General features: G+C 39.8%; 3 protein-coding genes across 40 annotated transcripts in view; all 3 read right to left on the bottom strand.

Moving 5' to 3' along the window:
• LOC123778715 (ankyrin repeat domain-containing protein 26-like) overlaps positions 1-2,795 on the bottom strand; it is a 40,114-nt gene extending 37,319 nt beyond the window's left edge. The window contains exon 1 of the mRNA XM_087857852.1: positions 538-2,795. Coding sequence (XP_087713978.1) covers positions 538-782 — 245 coding nt within the window. The 5' untranslated portion in view covers positions 783-2,795. The remainder of the gene's footprint in view (positions 1-537) is intronic.
• The window catches only part of LOC123793446 (uncharacterized), a 386,505-nt gene that overhangs the window by 218,223 nt on the left and 143,258 nt on the right, over positions 1-25,024 (bottom strand). The window lies entirely within an intron of this gene.
• On the bottom strand, positions 5,400-22,278 carry LOC148107376 (ankyrin repeat domain-containing protein 26-like). The gene is made up of 4 exons (XM_087857859.1): positions 21,149-22,278; positions 19,464-19,692; positions 6,761-6,806; positions 5,400-5,635 (listed from the first exon to the last, which is right to left on the bottom strand). The coding sequence occupies exons 1-4, from the start codon at positions 21,295-21,297 to the stop codon at positions 5,583-5,585; spliced, it is 477 nt and encodes a 158-aa protein (XP_087713985.1). The 5' UTR covers positions 21,298-22,278; the 3' UTR covers positions 5,400-5,582.

Below are 25,024 nucleotides of genomic sequence, written 5' to 3'. Positions count from 1 at the left end.
TAATTTCTACAATTTCCTATCTTCAGAAATGTTTTCGTTTGAAAGGAAGGAGGCACAACTTCAATTGAGATTGAGTCCTAATACTTCGATTTAAAATTTCTCATCTTAGGGGCACCTGGGTGGCTCAGTTCCCTGAGTTTCCGACTCATGCTTTTGGCTCAGGTCATGAACTATTATGGAATAGATCTTTTTTTACAACATCATTGTATAAAAAGACGTCCACTAAAAGTAAAATACACACTTAATTTCTTTTCTATTACTACTGAACTTTGGTTAAATCACGCCAAAACTGTCTGTAAAGTGGACCATGCGGGGAATTATGAGTGGGTCCAAAGGCAGCTGAAGCTTTTGTTTGTTGCTCAGACAGCCTGGGCGCTAGAGCCCATGGTGCCGGGCCTCCGGAGCAAAGAGGCCAAGCGCCCTCGGTGACAGGAGGGCTCGGCTCCACAGGCTGGGCCCCGGAAGGTGCGCGCTTCTCGCGGCCCGCCCCACCTCCTCCCCGGGGTCTCGGGCCACCGGCCTCCAAGTCCCTATTACCTGTGCATTTTATCTCGAGAGTTTATGCTGTTTTTCTTGACCACAGCAAGATGACGCACTTTCTCTACGTCGCCCAGGCAGGCAGCTCTATGAATGTTTCTAAGGTCTTTGTCCCGGATGGTGTACCCCTCCCGGGAGCTGCGGGCCACAGTTCTTTTCTCCCGCCTGAGGAGGCCGAAGCCGTCCCTCACGGAGCTGGTAACGGGCAGGGACGACTTATCCCCAAAGCTAAAAAGCTTCTTCATTTTTTTGCACTTCGCAAATGCTCGGCTTTTCACTACCTCTACAACCCAACACTAGCTGTAGAGATAGGCAAACTGACCTCACCATTACATCACAGTAGCAAAGCTCCGGGGTTGTTACCCTTGAGCGTAACCAAGCAATGGCGCCAAACACAAACGCGCTTGCGCACTTCAGAGGCTGGTGTCACTGCGTGAGCACACAAAGGGCCAGCGGCCAAGAGTGCCCAAAGCGCATGTGCGAGGCCCAAGCCTCTCAACTCCCAGCGATTACCTGGGAGCCGGGCTGGGGTCCCTTCAAATGCTGGTGGGAGCTGGCTGAGCGTTTCTGCACCTTTGCAGAAGTTAGACTCGCCAGTGTGGAAAAGCAGTCTTTGTATACTACTGGGGCTAGAGTGCATGGATCTTCAGGATGCTGAATGCCTCATCCCCCAGAAAACTTCCTAAAACAAACTCTCCCTCAGTTTACTCCTCTTCCCTGTCCTTCTAGGCGCCAGCCGGTCTCCAGGGAGTTGAGCAGATGCAGCAATAGGCATTTTCAGGGGCTCCTGGGTGGCTCAGCTGGTTGGGCGTCTGCCTTCCCTGTGCATGAACCCAGGGTCGTGGGATCAAGGCCCCGTTGGGCTCGCGGTACAGTGGGGCCCTGCTTCTCCTTCTCCCTCTCTGCCTGATGCTCCGCCTGCTTGTGCTCTCTCTCTCTGTCAAATAAGTAAAATCATTAAAAAAAAAAAAAAGGAAAGAAAGAAATCTGTTTTCATGGTCAGAGACTTCAGCAATATGTATCATCAAGTGCAAACTTATGAGGGGAAAACTATGCACGTTCTCCAGGCGAAATGAAAACGCGTTTCTGCATGCCTCTTAATCCTCCCATTTGGCCCAGCCTTACGTTTACATTTTCTTTACTTTTGTTTTCTGCTGCTACTTCCCAATTAAATCTTTAATCAGTCCAAGATTTATTTTGGAGCATGGTGCAACATATAAGTTTTTTTTGTTTTTTTTGTTTTTTTTTTTTTGATGGGGGAGGTGTTTCAGAGAGAATGGGGGAGATAATGGCGGAGCGGGGGTGGGCAGCGGGAGTGGGAGAGGGAGGAGAGTCTTAAGCAGGCTCCACCCCAAGCACAGAGCGGGGGCTGGGGAGAGCGGGAATTGATCTCAGGGCCCTGACATCATAACCCGAGCTGAAATCAAGAGTCAGATGCCTAACCCAGGTGCTCCAACTTTAAGAACTGTCTAAAAAATAAAAGATAGTTCTTTGCTTGTCATACCTAATCCATCTTTTCTCACCTAATTCAAAATTCCACTTCACCATTATTAAATTCTCAGGTATGGTTTTTTTCTGTTTCTGGGTTTTGTGTTCTGTTCAGTTGACTAGTAGTCTTCTTCTTGTGTCAGTACTCTACTATTTTAACTTCTTTATAAAATATGTTTTGATATCCATTACAGATCTATAGTTCCCCTTCCTAATCTTCTCTTTCAGTATTCTCTTGGCAATATTTACCTCTACGTTATTTGAGGTGATTATTCTATGTATGCCTGACTTAAGCAGGTGAAACCCTTAAAAGAGGACTCAGCCCTCTCTGCAGCAAAATTCTCCTTCTTGTCCTCATGAAGCAAGCAGCCATATTGAGGAAGCATACATGGCCGAGAACAAGGAACAGCATTGCTATAGACTGAATATCTCTGTTCCCTCACTCCCAAATTCATGTGTTAAATCTGAATGTTCAATGTAATAGTGTTTGGAGGTGGGGGCTTTGAGAAGTGATTAAGTCATGAAGGTGGAACCCTCATGAATGGGATTAGTGCCCTTCTAAAGGAGTCCTGAGAGAGCTCCCCTGGCCCTGTGCCTTATGAGGAAACAGGAGGAAGACCAGCATCCATGAACCAGGAAGCAGGCCCTCACTGGACACTGAATCTGCCAGTGCCTTGATTTTGGACTTCCCAGCCTCCAGAACTGTGAGAAACGATATACTAAGACAGTTTAGCAAGACGGGTGAATTTAAGCTCAATATGCAAAATAATTTTATTTCTGTAAGCTAGCAACAAACAGGAAATGAAATTGATTTTTAAATATTTATAATTAGGATCAAAATTATCAAATAACTGGAAATAAATCTAAAAAATATCTGCAAGACCTTTATAGAAACATTTTTAAACATTGAGAGTTAATCAATTAAAATATTGTTTGGAAAACTCAGTATTCTAAATGTCTTTTCCCTATAAACTATTCATAGATTCAATGCGATTCCAATCAGAATCTTGGCTTTGTAAAGCTTGACAAGTTGATTATAAAAGACCTATGGAGCCCTTTCCCCCTTTCTTCTTTGTATTCCCAATTTTTCAGTTCAAAAGCATAGAAACAGGAACAGGGAGCCTGGTGGCCCACAGTGAGGTGTTGGAGCCTGGAGAGAATGGGGAAGGCATAAATGTGGGAGAGCCACCCTGCACAGTGTTGGAACATCCCTGAAAGGTCAACAACATAGAATGTGGTATCACAGACTGAAGGGAAACAACAGCCCAGCATGGGTTTTCAGAGCCTTGTGGGGGCAGTAAATCTGCAGAAGAGGTGGCCTGGCACAGAGTGTCTGAGAAAGGAGATAGTTACACGTCTCAAAGTACTTCTGCATAAAATACTAATGAATTGTAAAGTAGAAAGTTAACAGTCCAGAGGAGAAACCTGGCAGATACTACCTCCAGTGATCAACATTAACATCACCAACAACGGGACAAATCAAAATTGTAGGTCACATGAGAGGATGCAATGAGTAGAGGGCCACTTCAGTCATACCCTTGCTAAAAATGTGTGATCCGAAATTTTTAAAGATTTTTTTAAATTTGTCAGAGAGAGAAAGGAGAGAGAAAAAAAACAAACAAACAGGGGGAGCAGTAGGCAGAGGGAGAAGCAGGCTCCTCACTGAGCTAGGAGCCTGATGCGGGACTTGATCCCAGGACCCTGGGATCATGACCTGAGCTGAAGGCAGCCGCTTAACCAACTGAGCCACCCAGATGTCCCTGATCTGAATTTTATCACAAGGAAACACAAGAAAAACCCACATTGAAAGACATTCTACATTACTGCAATCAACTCCTCAAAAGATTAAAAGTCATGAAAATCAAGGAAAGACTAAGGAACCCTTCTAAACTGAAAGAGACTAAGACACACAACATCTGAATTAAATACATGGCTCTGAACAGGACCTTCCTTGCTAGAAAGGATATTACAGACAAGTAACAAGACTTAAAAAGAATATGAGGATTAAATGATAGAACGTATAGGGCGCCTGGGTGGCTCAGTCGGTTAAGCATCTGCCTTCGGCTCAGGTCATGATCCCAGAGTCCTGGCATCAAGACCCGCATCAGACTCTCTGTTCAGCAGGGAGCCTTCTTCTCCCTTTCCCTCTGCCTGCCGCTCTGCCTACTTGTGCTCTCGCTGTCTCTCTCTCTGCCAAATAAAGAAATAAAATCTTAAAAAAAAAAAAAAAAGAATATACAGTGGACACGGCTTGAATGGGTGCACTTATACGCAGATTTTTTTCAATAAATACATGACAGTACTGTAAATGTATTTTCTCTTCCTTATGATTTTAATAACATTTTCTTTTCTCTAGCTTACTTTGTTGTAAGATTATAGTATGGAATACATATAACATACAAAACACAGGTTAATCGACTGTTCTGGTACCAGTAAGTTATCCGATAACAGCAGATTATTAGTAGTTAAGGCTTTGGGAGTCAAAAGTTATTCATGTATTTCTGACTGCAAACGGTCAGTGCCCCTAACCCCCCATCATTCAAGGGTCAATTGTATTAGAGTTCATTGTCTGTTTGTCAGGGTTGTATGGTAATTATGTGGAATGTACTGACTTGTAGGATATAAATGCTATGGGAATCAGGCATAATGTAACAATTGCAAATGGTTCTGGGGGAAAAATTCTTTTTTTCCCTCTAATTTTTCTTTTCTCTAATTTTAAGACTGTTCTCAAAAAGTAAATAAAAAATAAACAGAAAAGGTAAAAAGCCTTAGGCAAATCTTCTTTCACCATGAGGAAAGAGCTATGAATCAGTATTTAGGGGCGCCTGGGTGGCACAGCGGTTGAGCGTCTGCCTTCGGCTCAGGGCGTGATTCCGGCGTTGCGGGATCGAGCCCCACATCAGGCTCCTCTGCTATGAGCCTGCTTCTTTCTCTCCCACTCCCCCTGCTTGTGTTCCCTCTCTCGCTGACTGTCTCTGTCTCTGTCAAATAAATAAATAAATAAATCTTTAAAAAAAAAATCAGTATTTAAACTTAAAATTATGCATAGGTTTTATGGCACTATAAAAATTGTAATGCATACAAACATTGACAATAGCCTTAGCAGCAATATATCAAAATGATGTCTGTCTAAATCCCCAGGTCCATATGTAGTAATAAGAATTGGAAAATACAAAAAAGCTATCAGTTAACACCACTGAAGTATTAATGACAACTTGGTTGGTTGGGTGCTGTTTAAAAAGCTGGTATTTGGGAAGCTTGAAGCACGTAAAACCCAATAGTGCTGGTTTCCATGTATAAAATCTGCTTAAAAGTTCATTAGGTGCCAAGAAACACAGCTTAAAATATTATATAAACTTTCATTACACACATGGTTCAAAACATCTTCCTTTAATAAAGATTTTTGCACAGCATACATTTAATAGGAAACACGTATAATGTTATATAAACATCCAGTAAATACATTTTTACTATTTATCTTTCAGATCCTATAACGGCTCCTCGAATTCTGTAAAAAGCCTTCTGATGTTTTCCGTAGAACTTGATTTAGATGTGATTCAGAAGAAAGACGAGGTATAATAGGATGAATCTGATTCCAATTCAGCAGCAGCTGAAAAGAAAAAGAATTCTATTCTTTATCTAAAATACTTCGTGGTTAACTACAAGTTAGTAAAAAACAAAGTTGAAGCTTTATGAGTGTTAAGAATAATGAAAAATATCTACATACAGCTACAATATAAAATACAAGATTCCTTTTAAATATATTTTGCTCATGGTTGCCACTGAGTTAATTGCTATTGTGGATAAATATCAGAGCTTCTGGTTTTCTCATTACAAGAGGAAATGACAAGGTGATGACAGAGCCCACCCCTGAACAATCATATACTATGAACTGAAAAATCTAACAGGCAATTTGCAGCGTTGAATATACCATGACAGGTATAAAATAAGACACTGTAAGAGCACACAAAAGGGACATCCTAGTTTTCTACCAATATTGTCTGCTTTTGGTGGAGGTGACATGTAAGCTGATACCTGAAGGACGAGGAAAAAGGGTGCCAGGTAGAGGGAAGACGCATATACAAAGAACATACACAAAGAGTGAGGAAGAACACTTGTGGAGTTGCAAGCAGTCTACGCTGAAGAGGCGCTAGAGCAAAGCAGCACAGTAGGGTAAGCAGCAAAAGAGAAGGCTGAATAATCTGGCAAGAACCAAATTGATCTGAGTGTTTTTATTCTACGTAAGGAACTTGGAATTTTACCCAATGGCAAAAGGTCAACCAATGACAAATCAATCACTGGAGATTTAAATGTCACCTGTCAAGTGACAGCTATATGAACTACAATATGAACTATAATTGCTTCACTAAGTGTTACTAAGACAAGTCTGGTTTTTTCGGTCTTATACCACTAGCAGAAACAAGAATTTGAGAAAGCCCACATATTCAGGGTGACAGTTCCACAGGAATGGAAGAAGTGAAGGAAGAGTATAGCCAGAAATAATAACAGATACATAGACATTTGGGGATTTTTTTTTAAAAGTCTGAAACACGATGACTAAATGAGGAATAAGTATGTTCTTCAGTATGGTTATGTCTTACATTTTTTATTAGATATACATAAAAAACATTAATGTAGTACCTATTACCCAAACAATGGAAAGAGATGCCATTGACTATTCATAGTTTATTTCAGAAATCGATGACCATCTTAATTCATAAATTTGGCAACATACCTGCCTTTAGTTCTCTAGATATTCTTTTTTCGAACTCCTTCTGCACCTGAAATAAGTCAAATATTATTTAGAATGTCATGTTAAACAAGGGATATTATTTTAGGAACTATATATATCTTATGAAATGTGGTCTTCAAATAACACTTGCAGAGACTACAACTAAATTAGGGATTGCTTAAATAGAAAAATAATCACGTAAATAAAATAAAATAAATCCCTACTTATTTTAATCTTAGGTAACTGAGAAGAAACATATGGAATGCTATTTAGATGAATCTGATAAAAAGTACCTTTAATATTGGTCTATTGAATACACAGAATTCTGGAAGAGGAGGAAGATGGCGGAGGAGGAGGGGACCATCGTTTCGTCCACTCCGTGGAATTCAGCTAGATAGCTTTCAAATGACTCTTAACGCCTGTGAGCTCAACCTGAGATCTAAGAAAAGAACGGTTGCAATTCTACAGATAGAAAAGCGACCACTTTCTGCAAGGTAGGAGGTGCGGAAACGCGAATGCGAGGGGATATATGGGAAGATAAACCGTAAGGGGAGGGAGCATCCATAAGCCAGCTTTCAGAAAGTGATATAGCAGTCGCGTGCAAATCGGAACTTTTAGAAGTCTGCTCCGGTGAGGGACATCCCTGCTTGAAAGGCACTCAGGTGGAGAAACAGGGTGGAATCCTAGGTGGGACAGCCTGGGCTCAGGATCCCCGGAATCACAGAAAGAACATGGCTGTCTGAGTGTGGGAGAGTTCCCAGGCCTCTGAGCAGGGAAGCCGGCTGCAACCAGTGAGCGGAGGAGGGGGCTTTCAGCTGGGTGTTGCCATAAACCACCAACTGCCAAGGGTTGGGCGACTGCTCTCAGAGTGGTGGCCCAACAAGCGGCAGAACCAGGGCAAGACCTCCCTCCCACCCCCTGGAGGAGCGGTGTGAATGCATGCCACAGGAGGCAACAAAGTTTGGAAACTCCAAAGGGGGTGGCGGGGCTGAGATAAAAATGCTCGGTCACAGGCTGGGGATACACAGAGTGCAGACAGAAACCAGGGAGACAGAAGTGTCTGACAGCTTCTCCGTGAGGGCACACTGAAGAGTAGAGGGTGCCAGCATCCAGCTCCAGGGCTGGACACTGGGAGGCTGACATTTCCATTCTCATGCTCTAAAGTGGTGCGGAAAGCCTTCAGGGAACAAAAGCCACATAGAGCAATCCGGAGCAGATGACTCAGCCCGGCCCCCCTGGCAAGGGCAGTGCAATACAGCCGGGGAAACGACCCCTGAGAATCAGCGCAGCAGGCCCTTCCCTCAGAAAACCAGCAAGAACATCCCAGTAAGACCAAGTTTACAGAGCACACGGAACTGCAGAACTCCAGCACGAGGGGAAAATGCTATAAAGAATTCCTGGCTTTTTCTCATGATTCCTTAATCTTTCCACTTTAATTTTCTATTTCCTTTTCATTTTCTTATTTTGGCAACTCGTTTTTTTCCCAACTTTTTAATTTTCATTTTTATACTTACGTTCTATCCTTTCATTGTATTTAACTTTATTTTTGCATATGTAGTTTCTCCTAACAAACAGACCAAAATACACCCAGAGTCTAGTGTATTACTCTGTTCTCATCTCCTACCTGATTATATTCTTTCCCTTTTTTAATTTTTATTTTATTTACTTCTTTGGTTTCAGGTCTCTTCTGATTTATTAGGAGTATATTTCTCTGGGGTCATTGTTGCTAGTTTAGTATTTTGTGCTCTCGTTCATCTATTCTGCTATGGACAGAATGACTAGATGGAAAAACTCACCTCAAAGAAGAGAACAAGAGGCAGTACTGACTGTCAGGGACCTAATCAGTACGGATATAAGTAAGATGGTGGAACTAGACTTCAAAATAACAATTATAAAGATACTAGCTGGGCTTGAAAAACGCACAGAAGACACTAGGGAATCCCTTTCTGGAGAAATAAAAGAAATAAAATCTTAAGAAATCGAAATCAAAAGGCCATTAATGAGACGCAATCATAAATGGAGGCTCTACTTCGGGAAAACCGTATGGAGGTTCCTCAAGACGTTAAAAATAGAGCTACCATATGACCCAGTCATGGTACGACAAGGATTTACCCCAAAGATGCAAACGTAGGGATCTGAAGGGGCACCTAGACACCAATGTCTACAGCAGCAATGTCCACAACAGCCAAACTGTGGAAACAGCCCAAATGTCCATGAACAGATGAATGGATAAAGAAGATGTGGTATATATAAATACAATGGAATAGTACTCAGCCATGAAAAACCATGAAATCTTACAATTTACTTGATGTAGATGGAAATGGAGGGTATTATCCTGAGAGAAATAAGTCAATCAGAGAAAGACAATTATCGTATGGTTTCCTACCTATGTGGTATATGAGAAACAGTGCCGAGGATCATAGGGGAAGGGAGGGAAAACTAAATGGCAAGAAATCAGAGAGGGAGACAAACCATGAGAGACTCTTAACTATAGGAAACAAACTGAGATTTGCTGGAGGGGAGGTGGGTGGAGGTTGGGGTAACTGGGTGATGGGGCATGAAGGAGGGCACGTGATGTGTAGAGCACTGGGTGTTAAACACAACTGATAATTAACTGAACACTACATCTGAAACTAATGATATATCATGTGTCAGATAACTGAATAGAAATTTTAAAAAAATTTATCACATACATAATGGGTAAGGTGAAATAAAACACTATTTGCTTATCTTTTCCAGACTTTTTGAGCTATAATTAACTAACAAAAATGATATATTTAAAATTTTAAAAATTGGAGGCTGTAACTGCTAGGAGAAATGAGGCAGAAAGGACAAGTAGAGATATGAGGACAAAATGAGGGAGAATAAAGAAGCTGAGAAAAAAGAAACGACTGGATCACGAGGGGAGAATTCGAGAGATAAGTGATACCATAAAGCAAAACAATATTAGAATAATTGGGATCCCAGAAGAGGAAAGAGGGGGTGGCAGAAGGTATATTTGAGAAATTACAGCAGAGAACTTCCCTAATCTGGGAAGGAAACAGGTATTTAAATCCAGGAGGCACAGAGAACCCCCTCCAACATCAATAAAAATAGGTCAACAGCTCGACATACAGTAGTGAAGCTTGCAAATTTCAGAGACAAAGAGAAAATCCTGAAAGCTCGGGACAAGAGGTCCTTTACCAACAAGGGTGAAAACATAAGGCTGGTGGGCAGGCCTGTCCACACAGAGCTGGCAGGCCAGAAAGGACTGGCATGATACATTCAATGTGCTAAATGGTAAAAATATGCAGCCAAGAACACATTATCCAGCAAGGCTGTCATTCAAAATAGAAGGAGAGATACAGAGTTTCCAGGACAAACAGAACCTAGAAAATTTGTGAGCACTAAACCAGCCCTGCAAGAAATATTAAAGGGGATCCTTGAAGCCAAGTGAGAGCCGCAAAGTAACACAGACCAGAAAGGAACAGAGACAATATACAGAAACAGTGACATTACAGATAATACAATGGCACTAAATTCATATCTTTCAACAGTGACCCTGAATGTAAATGGGTCAAAAGCCCCAATCAACAGACACAGGGTATCAGATTGGATAAAAAAGCAAGGCCCATTGATAGGCTCTCTGCAAGAGACTCGTTTTAGACCCAAGGACACCTCCCGATTGAAAGTGAGGAAGTGCAAAACCATTTATCATGCTAATGGTCATCAAAAGAAAGCTGGGGTAGCAATCCTTATATCAGACAAATTAGATTTTAAACCAAAGACTGTAATAAGAGATGAGGAAGGACACTATCATAATTAAAGGGTCTATCCAACAAGAAGATCTAACAATTGTAAATATTTATGCCCCTAACATGGGGGCAACCTATTATATAAACCAATTAATAACAAAAGTAAATAAACACATCAATGATGATACAATAATAGTAGGTAGGGGACTTTAACGCCCCACCCGCTGCAATGGATAGATCACCTAAGCAAAAGATAACAAAGAACAAGGGCTTTGAATGACACACTGGACCAGATGGACTTCACGGATATATTCAGAGCATTTCATCCTAAAGCCACAGGATACACATTCTTCTCAGGTGCACATGGAACACTCTCCAGAGTAGATCACACACTGGGTCACAAATCAGGACTCAACCGGGGCAAAAAGATGGAGATTATGCCATGCATATTTTTAGAACACAGTGCTTTAAAACTTGAACTCAGTCACAAGAAAAAAATTGGAAGGACACAAATATATGGAGGTTCAAGAGCATCCTACTAAAGAATGAATGGGTCAACCAGGAAATTAAAGAAGAATTAAAAGAATTCATGGAAACAAAGGAAAATGAAAACACAACTGTTCAAAACCCGTGGGAAGCAGCAAAAGCGGTTCTCAGAGGGAAGCACAGAGCAATGCAGTTCTTTCTCAAGAAACAAGAAAGGTCCTAAATACACAACCTAACCTTACACCTAAAGGAGCTGGAGAAAGAACAGCAATTAAAGCCCAAATGCAGCAGGAGAAGAGAATTAATAACGACCAGAGCAGAAATCAATGAAATTGAAACCAAAAGAACAGTAGAACACAGCAACGAAACTGGGAGCTGGTTAAGAATTAGTAAGATCGATAAACCCCTGGCCAGACTTAGCAAAAAGAAGAGAGAAAGGATCCAAATAAATAAATCACGAATGAAAGAGGAGAGATCACAACCAGCACCAAGGAAATACAAACAATTTTAAGGAACATAGTAGGAACAACTATAGGCCAACAAACTAGGCAATCTGGAAGAAATGGATACATTCCTAGAGACGTATAAACTACCAAAACTGAAACAGGAAGAAACAGAAAACCTGAACAGTCCCGTAACCAGCAAGGAAAATTGAAGCAGTTATCAAAAATCTCCCAACAAACAAAACTCCAAGGCTGATGGCTTCCTTGGGGAGTTCTACCAAACATTTAAAGAGGAATTAATACCTATTCTTCTGAAGCCGTTTCAAAAATATAGAAATGGGAGGAAAACTTCCAAACTCTTCCTATGACACCAGCATTACCTTGATCCCCAAACCAGACAAACACCCCACCAAAAAGGAGAATTACAGACCAATATCCCTGATGAACACGGACGCAAAAACTCTCACCAAGATACTAGCCAACAGGATCCATCAGTACATTAAAAGGATTATTCACCACAACCAAGTGGGATTTATTCCTGGGCTGCAAGGATGGTTCAACATCCGCAAATCAATCAATGTGATATGCTACTTTAAGGAAAGAAAGGACAAGGACCACTTGATCCTCTCGATAGACACAAAAAAGCAACTGACAAAGTACAGCATCCTTTCTTGATTAAAATTCTTCACGGGGGTGCCTGGGTGGCACAGCGGTTAAGCGTCCGCCTTCGGCTCAGGGCGTGATCCCGGCATTCTGGGATCGAGCCCCACATCAGGTTCCTCCGCGATGAGCCTGCTTCTTCCTCTCCCACTCCCACTGCTTGTGTTCCCTCTCTCGCTGGCTGTCTCTATCTCTGTCAAATAAATAAATAAAATCTTTAAAAAAAAAAAAAACTCTTCACGGTGCGGGGATAGATGGAACAGAACCTCAATATCATAAAAGCCATCTTCAAAAAGCCCACAGGGAATATCATTCTCCATGGGGAAGAAACGAGGGCTTTTCCCTAAGGTCGGGAGCACGGCAGGGATGTCCACTCTCACCACTGTTGTTCAACATAGTACTAGAAGTCCTAGCCTCAGCAATCAGATAACAAAAAGAAATAAAAGGCATCCGAATCCGCAAAGAAGTCAAACTCGCACTCTTCGCAGACGACGTAATACTCTATGTGGAAAACCCAAAGACTCCACCCCAAACTTGTTAGAACTCATACAGGAATTCTGCAAACTGGCAGGATAGAAAATCAGTGCACAGACATCAGTTGCATTTCTATAGACTAACGAAGAGACAGAAGAAAGAGAAATTAAGGAGTCAAACCCATTTACAATTGCACCAAAACCCATAAGATTAGAAATCAGAAATAAACCTAACCAAAGAGGCAAAGGCTCTGTACTCTCAAAACTCTAGAACACTCATGAGAGAAACTGAGGAAACCACAAAGAAATGGAAATACATTCCTCGCTCATGGACTGGAAGAACAAATATTGTTAAAATGCTATGCCACCTAGAGCAGTCTATACCTTCAATCCAATCCCTATCAAGATACCATCAACTTTTTTCACAGAGCTGGAACAAATAATCCTAAAATTTGTATGGAACCAGAAAAGAACCTGCATAGCCAAAGGAATGTTGAAAAAGAAAACCAAAGCTCGTGGCATCACAATTCCGGATTTCAAGCTCTGTGACAAAGCTGTAATCATCAAGACAGCATGGTACTGGCACAAAAACATTCTGTTTCTTTGGCCAATGAAACACAATAGAGACCCCAGAAATGGACCCTCAACTCTATGGTCAACTAATCTTTGACAAAGCAGGAAAGAACAGCCAGTGGAAAAAAGACAGTCTCTTCAACAAATGGTGTTGGGAAAATTGGACAGCCACATGCAGAAGAATGAAACGGGACCATTTTCTTACACCATACACAAAAATAGACTCAAACTGGATGGAAGACCTAAGTGGGAGACAGGAACCCATCAAAATCCTAGAGGAGAACATAGGCAGCCACCTCTGTGACCTCAGCCGCAGCAACTGCTTGCTAGACATGTCTCCAAAGGCAAGGGAAACAAAGACTTCATCAAGATAAAAAGCTTTTGCACAGCAATGGAAGCAGTCGCTGGCACCAAAAGACAACCACGGAATGGGAGACGATATTTGCAAACGACATATCAGTTAGAGGGCTAGTATCCAAAATCTATAAAGAACTTATCAAACTCAACACCCAAAAAACAAATAATCCGGGCAAGAAATGGGTGGAAGACGTGAACACACATTTCTCCAAAGAAGACATACAAATGGCCAAAAGACACATGAAAAAATGCTCACCATCACTCGGCATCGGGGAAATGAATACAAATCAAAACCAGAATGAGATTTCACTTCACACCAGTCAGAATGGCTAAAATGAGCAAGTCAGGAAACGACAGATGTTGGCAGGGATGCAGAAGAAGGGAACCCTCTTACACTGTTGGTGGGAATGCAAGCTGGCACGGCCACTCTGGAAAACAGTATGGAGGTTCCTCAGAAAGTTGAAAATAGAGCTACCCAACGACCCAGCAATTGCACTAGTAGGGATTTATCCCAAAGATACAAATGTAAAGATCTGAAGGGGCACCTGCACCCCAATGTTTATAGCAGCAATTTTATTTTGAGAGATAAAGAGAGAGAGAGCGGGAGCACAAGTGGGAGGAGGAACAGAGGGAGTGGAAGCAGCAGACTTCCCACTGAGCAGACAGCCTGAAGTGGGCGGGGCTCTATCCCAGGACCCTGGAATTATGACCTGAGCTGAAGGCAGGCACTCAACTGACTGAGTCCCCAGGAACCCCAGTACCCTACTTTAGACCTCATTTTGGGCATTCAATGAGAGGATACCTTTTATAAGAAAGGTCTAAGAAAGAATATTCTAGATGGGAATACTTGTAATATACAGTTGATCCTTGACCAACATGGGTTTGAACTGTGCAGGTCTACTCGACTTACACGTAGACTTTTTTTGATACAATATGTATTAGTGTATTTTCTCTTCCTGCTGTTTTTCCCAGTAACATTTTTTTCTCTAGTTTATTTTAGGGTGAGAATATAGTATATAACACATGTAATGTACAAAACATGGGTTAATGGACTATTTATGTTATCGGTAAGGCTTCCAGTCACCAGTAGGCTATTAGTAGTTTAGTTTTTTGGGTTCCACGTGTAAGGGAAATCATATGGTATTTACCTTTCTCTGAGTTATCTCACTTAGCATAATACTAGTTCTTATTTTTTTTTAAGATTTTTTTAATTTATTTATTCGACAGAGATAGAGACAGCCAGCGAGAGAGGGAACACAAGCAGAAGGAGTGGGAGAGGAAGAAGCAGGCTCATAGCGGAGAAGCCTGATGTGGGGCTCGATCCCACAAGCATAATACTAGTTCTACCAATGTCACAAATGGCAAGATCCCATTCTTTTTTATAGCTGACTAATATTTCACTGTATACATATAACACATCTTCTTTATCCATTCATCTGTTGATGGACACTGAGGTTGCCTCCATCCTTTGCTTATTGTAAATAATGTTTCAAAAAAACATAGGGGTGCGTACAACTTTTCGAATTAGTGTTTTCATTTTCTTTGGGTAAATGCCAGTAGTGGAATTACTGAATTGTACTGTATTTCTATTTTTAATTTTTTGAGAAACCGTAACACTTTTTGACCATAACATTATATTCCGGCCTTATAAAATGAATAATCTGACAACATTACAAGACAGGCCTTGTAAAATTAGTAACTCAATACCACTTGATGGGAGAAGCTTTTATTGAAGCAATTTTATAATACCATTAATAAATACTATGTAAGATATAAACCACTTTTTATACGGTGTGACTTAAAGAACTATCAAGGTAATGTTATTATCTTTTCCCCCAAAAGCTCTTTTCCTAAATATTTACTTCTGGGACCTGTGTTTATTTCCAGGTGAGAACTGTGTTTAGATGGTAGAAACAGCTTGAGGTCCATTAATAAAGAGAACACATTTGCAATTTTATTTATACTTTTCCATTTATCAAAAACATAGGAGGTTAAGAAAAGTATACACAGAAAAACAATGTACAATGTATCAGCAAATTTTAATCCAAAGAATTATTAACTAGAAGGATTTTCTCATAAGTGTCAGTTTTCAAACTATCGCCCATAGAAATCTAAGGTTCCACTGGGGACACAGCAGGATTGAGGGACAAGGAAGTCTACAGGTGTAGTCTCATCTCTCCTTTAGCTAAAGAGCTCTACTTGTCTCTGTTTTATATAATACAGTTTAATGCAAAAAAAAATTAAGTTCTATTCTTTGAAAAAAAATTTTTTTCCAATGGTATGGAAGTCACTAACTTAGTCAAAGTTCCTAATTTCACAGAGGAGACAAAAAGGCCTCAGAGAGATTGTAGTTTGCCTGAGGTCAAAAACCCACCTAGTTGCAGGCCAGGAATGTGCTAATTTAGGTCTTACTGAGCCTAGAGTTTTATGCCAATTACTTCCTCATAGTCAGGAAAAACACATGTGTTTTTAAGGATAACTCAGAGAAAATGAATATATAAAACTTTGTCATGTGGCTCAATAACGTTCAGGCATTAGGCACAACATAACTTTCTAACTAAATTATAAATGTTGAAGTCATGAACAAACATAAAAGAACAGAAGTTATCTTAACTCCTATTAGTAACAGTCAATATACTCAATTTATAAGCACAAAGTTTTTTAACCACAGGACAGGGAACTTGAAGGAGAAAATCTTTAGTTGAACCAAAGAACCTGAAGCTGAGGAAATTCTTCCTTGAAAGAATTATTCATTTCCTTCAAATAAAACTTGGTTTTAGCAAAATCAACCAATAAATGAGTTACCTGTGTTGTGAGTTATTTATAGCAAAATTTAAAACACAAAACAGATTTCTCCTTACCATCTAGCATGCCCTGTCCGACCTCTCATCATTAGTTGGTATGTACAAAAGACATGACTAACTTTAATTACAATTGAAGTCCAGTCAGAAATTATAGGTAAATCTTCATTTCCATGTGAGGACTTTTCTCTACCTTCCTCACGACAGGAAGGGAGATGTACCTAATGGGCGAATTTGGGAGAAGGCACTAAGCAGTGCGTACGTGGTTGCAAATCTCTTCTCTGAAAAGATGTGCCTGCCACAGTAACATCAATTCAGGCCTGTTCTCATCTTTTTGGGATGGGCATCTAACATTTGTTCCCCCCGTTTACAACTGTGTGCGGAAGTGCCTAATTTGGGATAAAGTATTGGGAAGCTCACTGTGGCTACATGCCTAAACCACATCCTCCAATTTGTTAGTATGTATCAGTAATAAAGTTACTAAGCTTATCTCCATCTGCCTGACTCCTGTGTTCTCAACTTAGAAAAAGAAGAGCAATGCCATCTGCCACCTACCCCACCACAGTTCCAAGAAAAATGGCCAGACAACACTTAGAAATGCTTTCTTCCTTGACTTCATAACGAACATTCATTGTTCAAAGCCACATACTTTAAAGAGGGAAAAAGTTGACAAGAACAATTTCTGAAGCAAACATAGAAAGTCAGACAGAATGAGGAGACAGAGGAATATGTGCCAAATGAAAGACCAATACAAGGCTTCAGAAAAATAACTAAATGAAAAAGAGATAGGTTATCTACCTGATAGAGTTCAAAGTAATGGTCATAAAGATGCTCAGCAAACTTGGGAGAAGAATGGATGGATTCAGTGAGAACTCCAAGAAAGAGAAAATATAAAGAAGAACCAATCAGAGCTGAAGAATACAATAACTGCAATGAAAAATACACCAGAGGGAATCACCAGCAGAGTAAAAGCTGCAGAAGAACAGATGAGTGATCTGCAAGATAGGGTAGTAGAAACGATCCAAGCCAAAAAGAAAAAAGAATTTTAGAAATGAGGATAGGTTAAGGGACCTCCTAGAATCACGCCCCGCATCAGGTCCCCTGCTCAGGGAGCCTACTTCTCCCTCTCCCTCTCCCTCTGGCCCTCCCCTCCCACTTGTGTTTGCTCTCACTTGCTCTGCTCTCTCTCTCTCAAAAATAAACAAGAAAAGAAAAGAAAAGGCCATAACTTTAAGTAAGAAAATTACAAGAGAAAGAGTTTTATTGGTACAAGCAAACATACAGTAAAGGTAATAGAGCAATCACTTTTATAAAGCCAGTATGAAGGTTAAAAGACAAAAGTAGTAATATCAATTATATCTACAGTAATTAGCTTAGGGACACACAAAATAAAAAGATGTAAACTAAGACATCAAATACATAAAACAAGGAGGGGTGTAAAATTTAGTGTTTATAAAATGAGTTTGAACTTAAACATCAACTTAAAAGAGACCGCTATATACATAGGATGTTACATATGAACTTCATGGTGATCACAAACCAAAAATCTATAATCGATAAACAAAAAAGAAAAAGAAAGGCATCCAAGCATAACACTAAAGAAAGTCCTCAAATTAGAAGGAAAGAGAGCAAGACAATAAGGAAGCCGAATGAAAGACCAAGATTGAGGCCTCATTTATCCTGAGCCTATGCTACTTTTGTCCACATCAATAAGACCATGAATATACCATCAAAACCATAAACCTATGTGCATTGATTGAAATGGATATTTTAATAACAATGATACACAATGGAAACTAGCTGCTATTTAAAGACTCCCTATCATACTCATCTTAGTCATCAATCACCAACTTAAGTGATGGCAAGGTAGATACGTGTGAACTTCATTTTAAAAATTCAAATTGTGGGGCACCTGGGTAGCTCAGTCAGTTAAGCGTCTGACTCTTGATTTTGGCTCCAGTCATGATCTCAGGGTCGTGAGACTGAGCCGTGCATCAGGCTCCTCACTGACCATGGAGCCTGCTTACCCTCTGCCCCTCACCCAGTGCTTGCACTGCCATTCTCTCCTTTAAAAAAAAAATCAAATATTTGCTTGATTTAGCTATTTAGAAAATGCTCTACAATTGCTCAGCAAGACATTTTGTAAAAATTGAAACAAGTGCTATAAGTAAAAAAAGATGCTGTAAGTAAGAAAGCAATAAAGGATGTACTCTCCTGTAAGAAAATGCCAAAAATTTTAACTTAAAAAGAAAAATTAATCTTTTTAGGATTATAAGTTTATGTAATTCATAAAAGAACTTTTCATGGATTCTTCTAAATAATTAACATCCATATGGGATTGTTTGGACTCTAATCATTCACTTACGCATATGGGTGGAAAAAATTGGTAACAGCAAACTTTAAAATTGTTATAAACCATTGTCAACCAGAAAATAAGTCAAGGTATCTAAGTGTACATTTGGTTAATGAGCAATAATATTTACTTTCTAAAATTGAATTTCAGTGTAACTTTTCAAGAAATATAAAATGTGTCACTTTTGGGGTGGCTCAATCGGTTAAGAGTCCGACATTTTTTTTTTAAGATTTTATTTATTTATTTGACACAGAGAGGGACAGCCAGTGAGAGAGGGAACACAAGCAGGGGGAGTGGGAGAGGAAGAAGCAGGCTCCCAGAAGAGCATGGAGCCCAATGTGGGTCTCAATCCCAGAACCCCGGGATCACGCCCTGAGCCGAAGGCAGATGCTTAATGACTAAGCCACCCAGGTGCCCCAAGTGTCCGACTCTTGATTTCAGCTCAGGTCATGATCTCAGGGTCGTGAGACTGAGCCCTACATAGGGTTCCATGCTCAGCGGGGAGTCTGCTTGAGAGTCTCACTCTCTCTCTCCCTCTTGTGCACTCTCTCTCTAAAATAAATAAAATCTTTAAAACAATAATAAAATATGTCAGTTTAATTATATTTATTGAATAAAGTTATCTCTTGAAAGTAAGAGCTCCAGGAACAACAACAACAAAAAAATCACAAATTTTCTGTCTCATTTCCTTATTAGCACAAATAATTATGTCTTTTACTAGTGTGTATAAGTCAGTTAAACAACTCAGGATTTCACCAAATTAAAAATAAAAATTATATCAGAAATCTGAAACCCAAGGAAAAAAAGATAAGACTATATAACTAACCTTCAATAAGTAACTCTCGATGCCATTATTTGAAGGACACGAGCTTGAGGGTGGAATCATGACATTCTCTCTTGGAGCAACATATCTATCGAGAGGTAATCTATTACTGATATTTCTGACGTAAGGCAGTTCCAAGACAGGACTCATAGTAACAGTGTGAAGGAAGTTCCTTTTCTGCTGTTTTTCCACTAGAAGTTTGGTTCTGATCTCTGCCAGCCTCTCATTAGTCCTGTTAAGATTACAAAACACAATGCTTAGTATTTCATTTCTCCCCAAATCACTCCTAAATGACTTGTATTTTTTTTAAGTTTCCATAATAGTAAACAGAACATGCCCTTAAATGGTGTTTTAACACTGAAAATGTGACAGAGAAGACCTACTATATATATTATAGGTTTAAAATTGTTCTAAATAAGTACATATATTTCTTGGGACTCCTAACTAACAAGTAATTCAAAATAAGGAGGGAGAGAAATGGCTATCAGTGATATACACGGCTTAATAGGTAATAATTGCTGCCCTCCAGAATGGCAGTACTTATGAGACTCTTGAGGAAGCCATTACACATACTTATATTTAGTAAACACTTTAGGGATATAAAAATAAACCACCCCAGGGGGCTGGGGGGCTCAGTCAGTTAACCATCTGCCTTCGGCTCAGGTCATGACCCCAGAGTCCTGAGATTGAGCCCCACGTCAGGCTCCCTGCTCAGCGGGAAGCCTGCTTCTCCCTCACTCTCTGCCTGCTGCTCCCCCTTCTTGTGCTCACTCACTCGCTCTCTGTCAAATAAATACATAAATCTTTAAAAGAAAATAAAACTACAAACAAGCCATCCCTCAAAGACATTTTCAAGCATTTGCTTTCACCACTCTTGTACATTTCACTCATTACCTCAGAGAAATTGAGCATTTGGCAACTGAGGAATAATTTAGACCAACAATTGCTAGGGGAGAAGTAGATGGCAGAGTCGTGATCAGAAAGAACTAAAACAGCTCCAGATGCGATTAGGTTATAACACAGTTACCAAGGTACTGGAGGTGGAATCTGCCCTTTCTGTCTTCCACACACCTCCTTGTCATGTCCACCATGGTGCTATTTTTAGCCACTTTGGGAATTACACTGCCTTTCACCCCTAGGTGAATCTTTCTGTATGTATATACCCTTATGTAAAGTAGAAAAACTATAAAGAATAGTTTGTTTCAAAGCACCCTCTAGTTAAGAATACCAAAGATCACAATCAAAAAACTAAATCTACCAAGCTGTGAGGATGTGCAGTATTGGTACTTGACCTTTTGGGTTAAAGATGTAATCTTCCACAAATAAACTCCCTAATATTAATAAACTCATTTCTATTTAGGGTAATTCTGACAAACAATTTTATAATAATATGCTGTCTGTCTAAATTATAAAGCTTCAAACAATTAGCTTAAACACTAGGCGATCAGATTAACTGAAAATATTGAGGGGAAAAAAAATAAAATCATGTAAAACTGAAAAAGGAGGAGCGATGCAAACTGTCTTGGCCTAACATCTCACAGTTCATGTATAAACATCATTTTCCAAAATTATGCTATCCAGTTGACTTTCACTTATTACTCATCTCATGAACCTGGCTCCATAAAAATTATGCTTTAGAGGCAAATTAATAAGCTACATCTATTTTCTATGATTCTGTTTTAAATTACCTGTTCAGTTCATTTGTCAATGACGTTCGAACTTTTACTTCTTCGAAATACAATTCCTTGTATTTTTCCAACTCTGTTTTATTAGAATGTTCTTGAGAACTTTTCATTTTGGATAGTTCAAATTCCAGATCTTTCACTCTGAGTTCCATCTGACTACTTATTAAAGCATTATTACTGTCTCTTAACTGTCCTAAGCTTTCTTGAGACGCTACTTGTGCCTAAAGCAAATGAAAAACATTGTTTTAAAACAGTTATAACCTGGGTAATTATAGTATATTTCTTTCCTTTAGTTTTGAGTCAATGATTCAGAGAGCAATTTTAAATGTGAAAAAAGCTGAAGTGTAAGATATTTATCATCAATGTCGACTGAATTAAATCTGAATGATAAAGTTCAATCATTCTTATATTAGAACTCACGCAATATGATAATTCAAAGAATAAGAGAATCATTTAAAAATTTTAAAAAGTGAACAATACAACTTAAGAATAATCCAAGTACATGGGGCTCCTGGTGGGGTCAGTCGGTTGAGCGCCCGACTCTTGGTTTCTGCTCAGATCGTGATCTCAGGGTCCTGAGATAAAGCTTTGTGTCATACTCAGCATGGAGTCTGTCTGAAATTCTCTTTCTCCCTCTGTCCATCCCCCGTGCTCATGCTTTCTAAACAAACAAACAAACAAACAAACAAACAAACAAATAAGATCTTAAAAGAAAAAAAAAAAAACCCAAGTATGCTACAATTTTGCTTTTAAGTAGGCTCCATGCCCAGCATGGAGCCCAATGAGGGGCTTGATTTCATGAGCCTGAGACCAAGACCTGAGCTGGTCAACCGACTGAGACACCCAGGCACCCCAAAGTTCAAATTTTTAGAGCACAATTTTTTCTTTTCCTCTCAACAGTCTTGTTTTATACCAACTGGTCTTAAGAAATAAAATGATTCTCTACTATGAATCATTCCGAAAGACCAATTTAGTGAGAATGATGATGAAAACTGAAATTTTTAAAGGGAAGGAACAAATGCTTCCAGAAATTTACCAAATTGCTATAAAGGAAGTAGAGGAAAACTATACAATGCATATAACCAAAATGTAATTTGCAGTGAAATGAATTAAAGCATATTACAGATCAATAAATTAACCTGTAAAAACAGATTGACTTCTCTTAATTTTTCCTCCATATCCAGCCTTGCCCTTTTGTCCAGTTCCCGTTTATATTGTTCTATTCTACTGTATTCTGCCATATTGAGTTCTGCATGACTCTTCAGGTTTACTACTTGTTGTTCCAACTTCTTTTTATCCTTCTCTAGTTTTTCACATTTTTTCTGTAGTTCCTTCATAGATAATAACTTCTGAGAGAGAACCTGGTTTTTTTCATCCAGTTGTAGACATTTTGAAGATGCAGTTTCTAGTTTTGCTGTAAGATCATCAACCTGAATAAATAAAATAATACAGTTTGGAAGTAGAGTGAAAACAGTCTAATGCAAAACTAGGACCAAAAATTTTTTTGAAGATTTTATTTTTAAGTCTCTACACCCAACATGGGGCTCAAACTCACAACCCCAAGGTCAAGAGTCACATGCTCTACTGACTGAGCCAGCCAGGTGCTCAAATTTTAAATTAAACTCATTTTCAACAAAATGTTATCTATACTGTAGCAGAGTCTTGGAATGTGGAACCTTGAATAACTCAGGAAATCAGGAACAAAATTAAAACCACTAGGAGTTACTAAAAGAGATGTCTGCTATCGTTCTCTTTGCCACCCATTTGTACTTGATTTTATACTTTTATTTCTCTATGATTGTTTCAGATCTTTCCTGCATAAAATAACTGTAAGTCACGTCTTAGTACAAAGTCGCTTGACTCTTCCCCCTCACCTTAACACTTCATAATTTTTTTAAAAGATTTTATTTATGTATTTGAGAGGGAGAGAGAGTGAGAGCACAAGAGCAAGGGGAGGGAGAAGCAGCCTCCTCACTGAGCAGGGAGCCTGGCGTGCCACAGTACATCATTAGTCCCAGCATGCCAGGATCACGACCCAAGCCAAAGGCAGACACTTAACTGACTGAGACACCCACGTGCCCTGGTACTCCATAATTTTTAAAGAAGTTTTAGGAATATCATATTGACTTATGTAGGTCTGAGCCAATAAATGCTTATCAAAATAAGACTTTGAAAATAAGACTCTAATTAATGAATCTATAAATACTGACTCTAATACCATAAGCCTTTTTCTTTTCTTTTCTCTTCTTTTCTTTTCTAAGATTTTATTTATTGAATGACAGGGAGAGAGACAGACAGCGAGAGAGGGAACACAAGCAGGGTGAGTGGGAGAGGAAGAAGCAGGCTCCCAGCAGAGCAGGGAGTCTGATGCGGGGCTCAATCCCAGAACGCTGGGATCACGCCCAGACTGGAAGGCAGATGCTTAACGACTGAGCCACCCAGGTGCCCCCAAAGGCTTTTTCTAAATTACAAATGTTTTATGCTAATCTGAATTGCAGTCTGAGGAGAAATGATTCGCAGGGTTAAGAAATCACATCTCTAGGTAAAAAAAATTTAGTGAGATGATCCACATATTTTTGGACCATAAAGAACACAAAAAACAAAAAACCTTAATTCAACAGTGCTACAATCCTTTGTTACTTCCCACAAAATAAGAGAACATACTAAGCAACAAAAACAACCAAAAAACTTGCTGGAGTTTCAGTGATGCTGAGTTGGGAAGAACTTCTTTCCTTTAGATATGATTGGTAAGACAAGGTGAGTGGATGTGGTGGTTTTATAAATTCCTTGACACTTCTCCTATGACAATCCCTCCCCTTAATATGTGCTTGCCTTAGCAACTGGTTTCTAGTGAATAGAATATGGCGGACTGCTATGTGATTTCTTTTTATTATGATATGTTAGTGACCACACAGTACATCATTAGTTTTTGATATAGTGTTCCATGATTCATTGTTTGAGTATACACCCGGTGCTCCATGCAATACGTGCCCTCCTTAATACCCATCACCGGGCTGGCCCATCCCACCCCCAAAACCCTCAGTTTGTCTATAGTCTCTCATGGTTCATTTCCCCCTGTTTACCCCCCTTCATTTGCCCCTTCCTTCTCCTACCGATCTCCCTGCTATTCCTTATGTTCCACAAATGAGTGAAAACCATATGATAAGTGTCTTTCTCTGCTTGACTTATTTCACTCAGCATAATCTCCTTCAGTCCCATCCATGTTGATGCAAATGTTGGGTATTCATCCTTTCTGATGGCTAATAGTCCATTGTATATATGGACCACATCTTCTTTATCATTCGTCTGTTGATGGACATCTCAGCTCCTTCCACAGTTTAGCTATTGTGGACAATGCTGCTAGGAACACTGGGGTGCATATGGCCCTTCTCTTCACTACATCTGTGTCTTTGGGGTAAATACCCAGTAGTGCAATTGCTGGGTCATAGGGTCTGCTATGTGATTTTGAAGGCTAGGTTAGAAAATGTGATATAGCCTCCATCTCACTTTCTTTTTCTAGGGAAGCTCACCCTTAGAATCTAGCTGTTGTGGGAAAGCCCAGGCCACCCACTGAGTCTTCATGTAGATATTCTAGCTGAGACTGCCCCAGCTACCATCCTAGCCAAAAGCCAGCCTCAACAGACAAACATGTGCACGAACAAGGTTTTAGGTGATTCTAGTTCCCAGCTTCCAGTCATCCCAGGTGATGCCAAATGAAGAAGAAATGAGTTGGCCTTATTCAGCCTTGTCTAAAGATTTGTGAACAAGATAAATGTTGTTTTGAGCCACTGGGTTTTGAGATGGTTTATTTTGCAGCAATAAATAATTGGTACAGATACTGATATCAAAAATGGGGTGCTGCCATTAAAAAAAAAAAAC

This window comes from Ursus americanus, chromosome 31 (genome assembly GCF_024610735.1).
Source record: "Ursus americanus isolate L20-20 chromosome 31, mUrsAme1.1.p, whole genome shotgun sequence".
Lineage (NCBI taxonomy): Eukaryota > Metazoa > Chordata > Mammalia > Carnivora > Ursidae > Ursus > Ursus americanus.
The sequence above is the reverse complement of the archived record's forward strand: the minus strand, read 5'-3'. Positions and strand labels throughout refer to the sequence as shown.

Coding starts and splice junctions, on each gene's coding strand:
- LOC148107376 (XM_087857859.1), bottom strand. CDS start 21,297: ATGGAACTCAGAGTGAAAGATCTGGAATTTGAACTATCCAAAATGAAA. Junction 19,693..21,148: donor TTGACAAATGAACTGAACAG/GTAATTTAAAAC, acceptor TAATCTTAACAG/GACTAATGAGAGGCTGGCAG. Junction 6,807..19,463: donor TCGAGAGTTACTTATTGAAG/GTTAGTTATATA, acceptor GACTTATTTCAG/GTGCAGAAGGAGTTCGAAAA.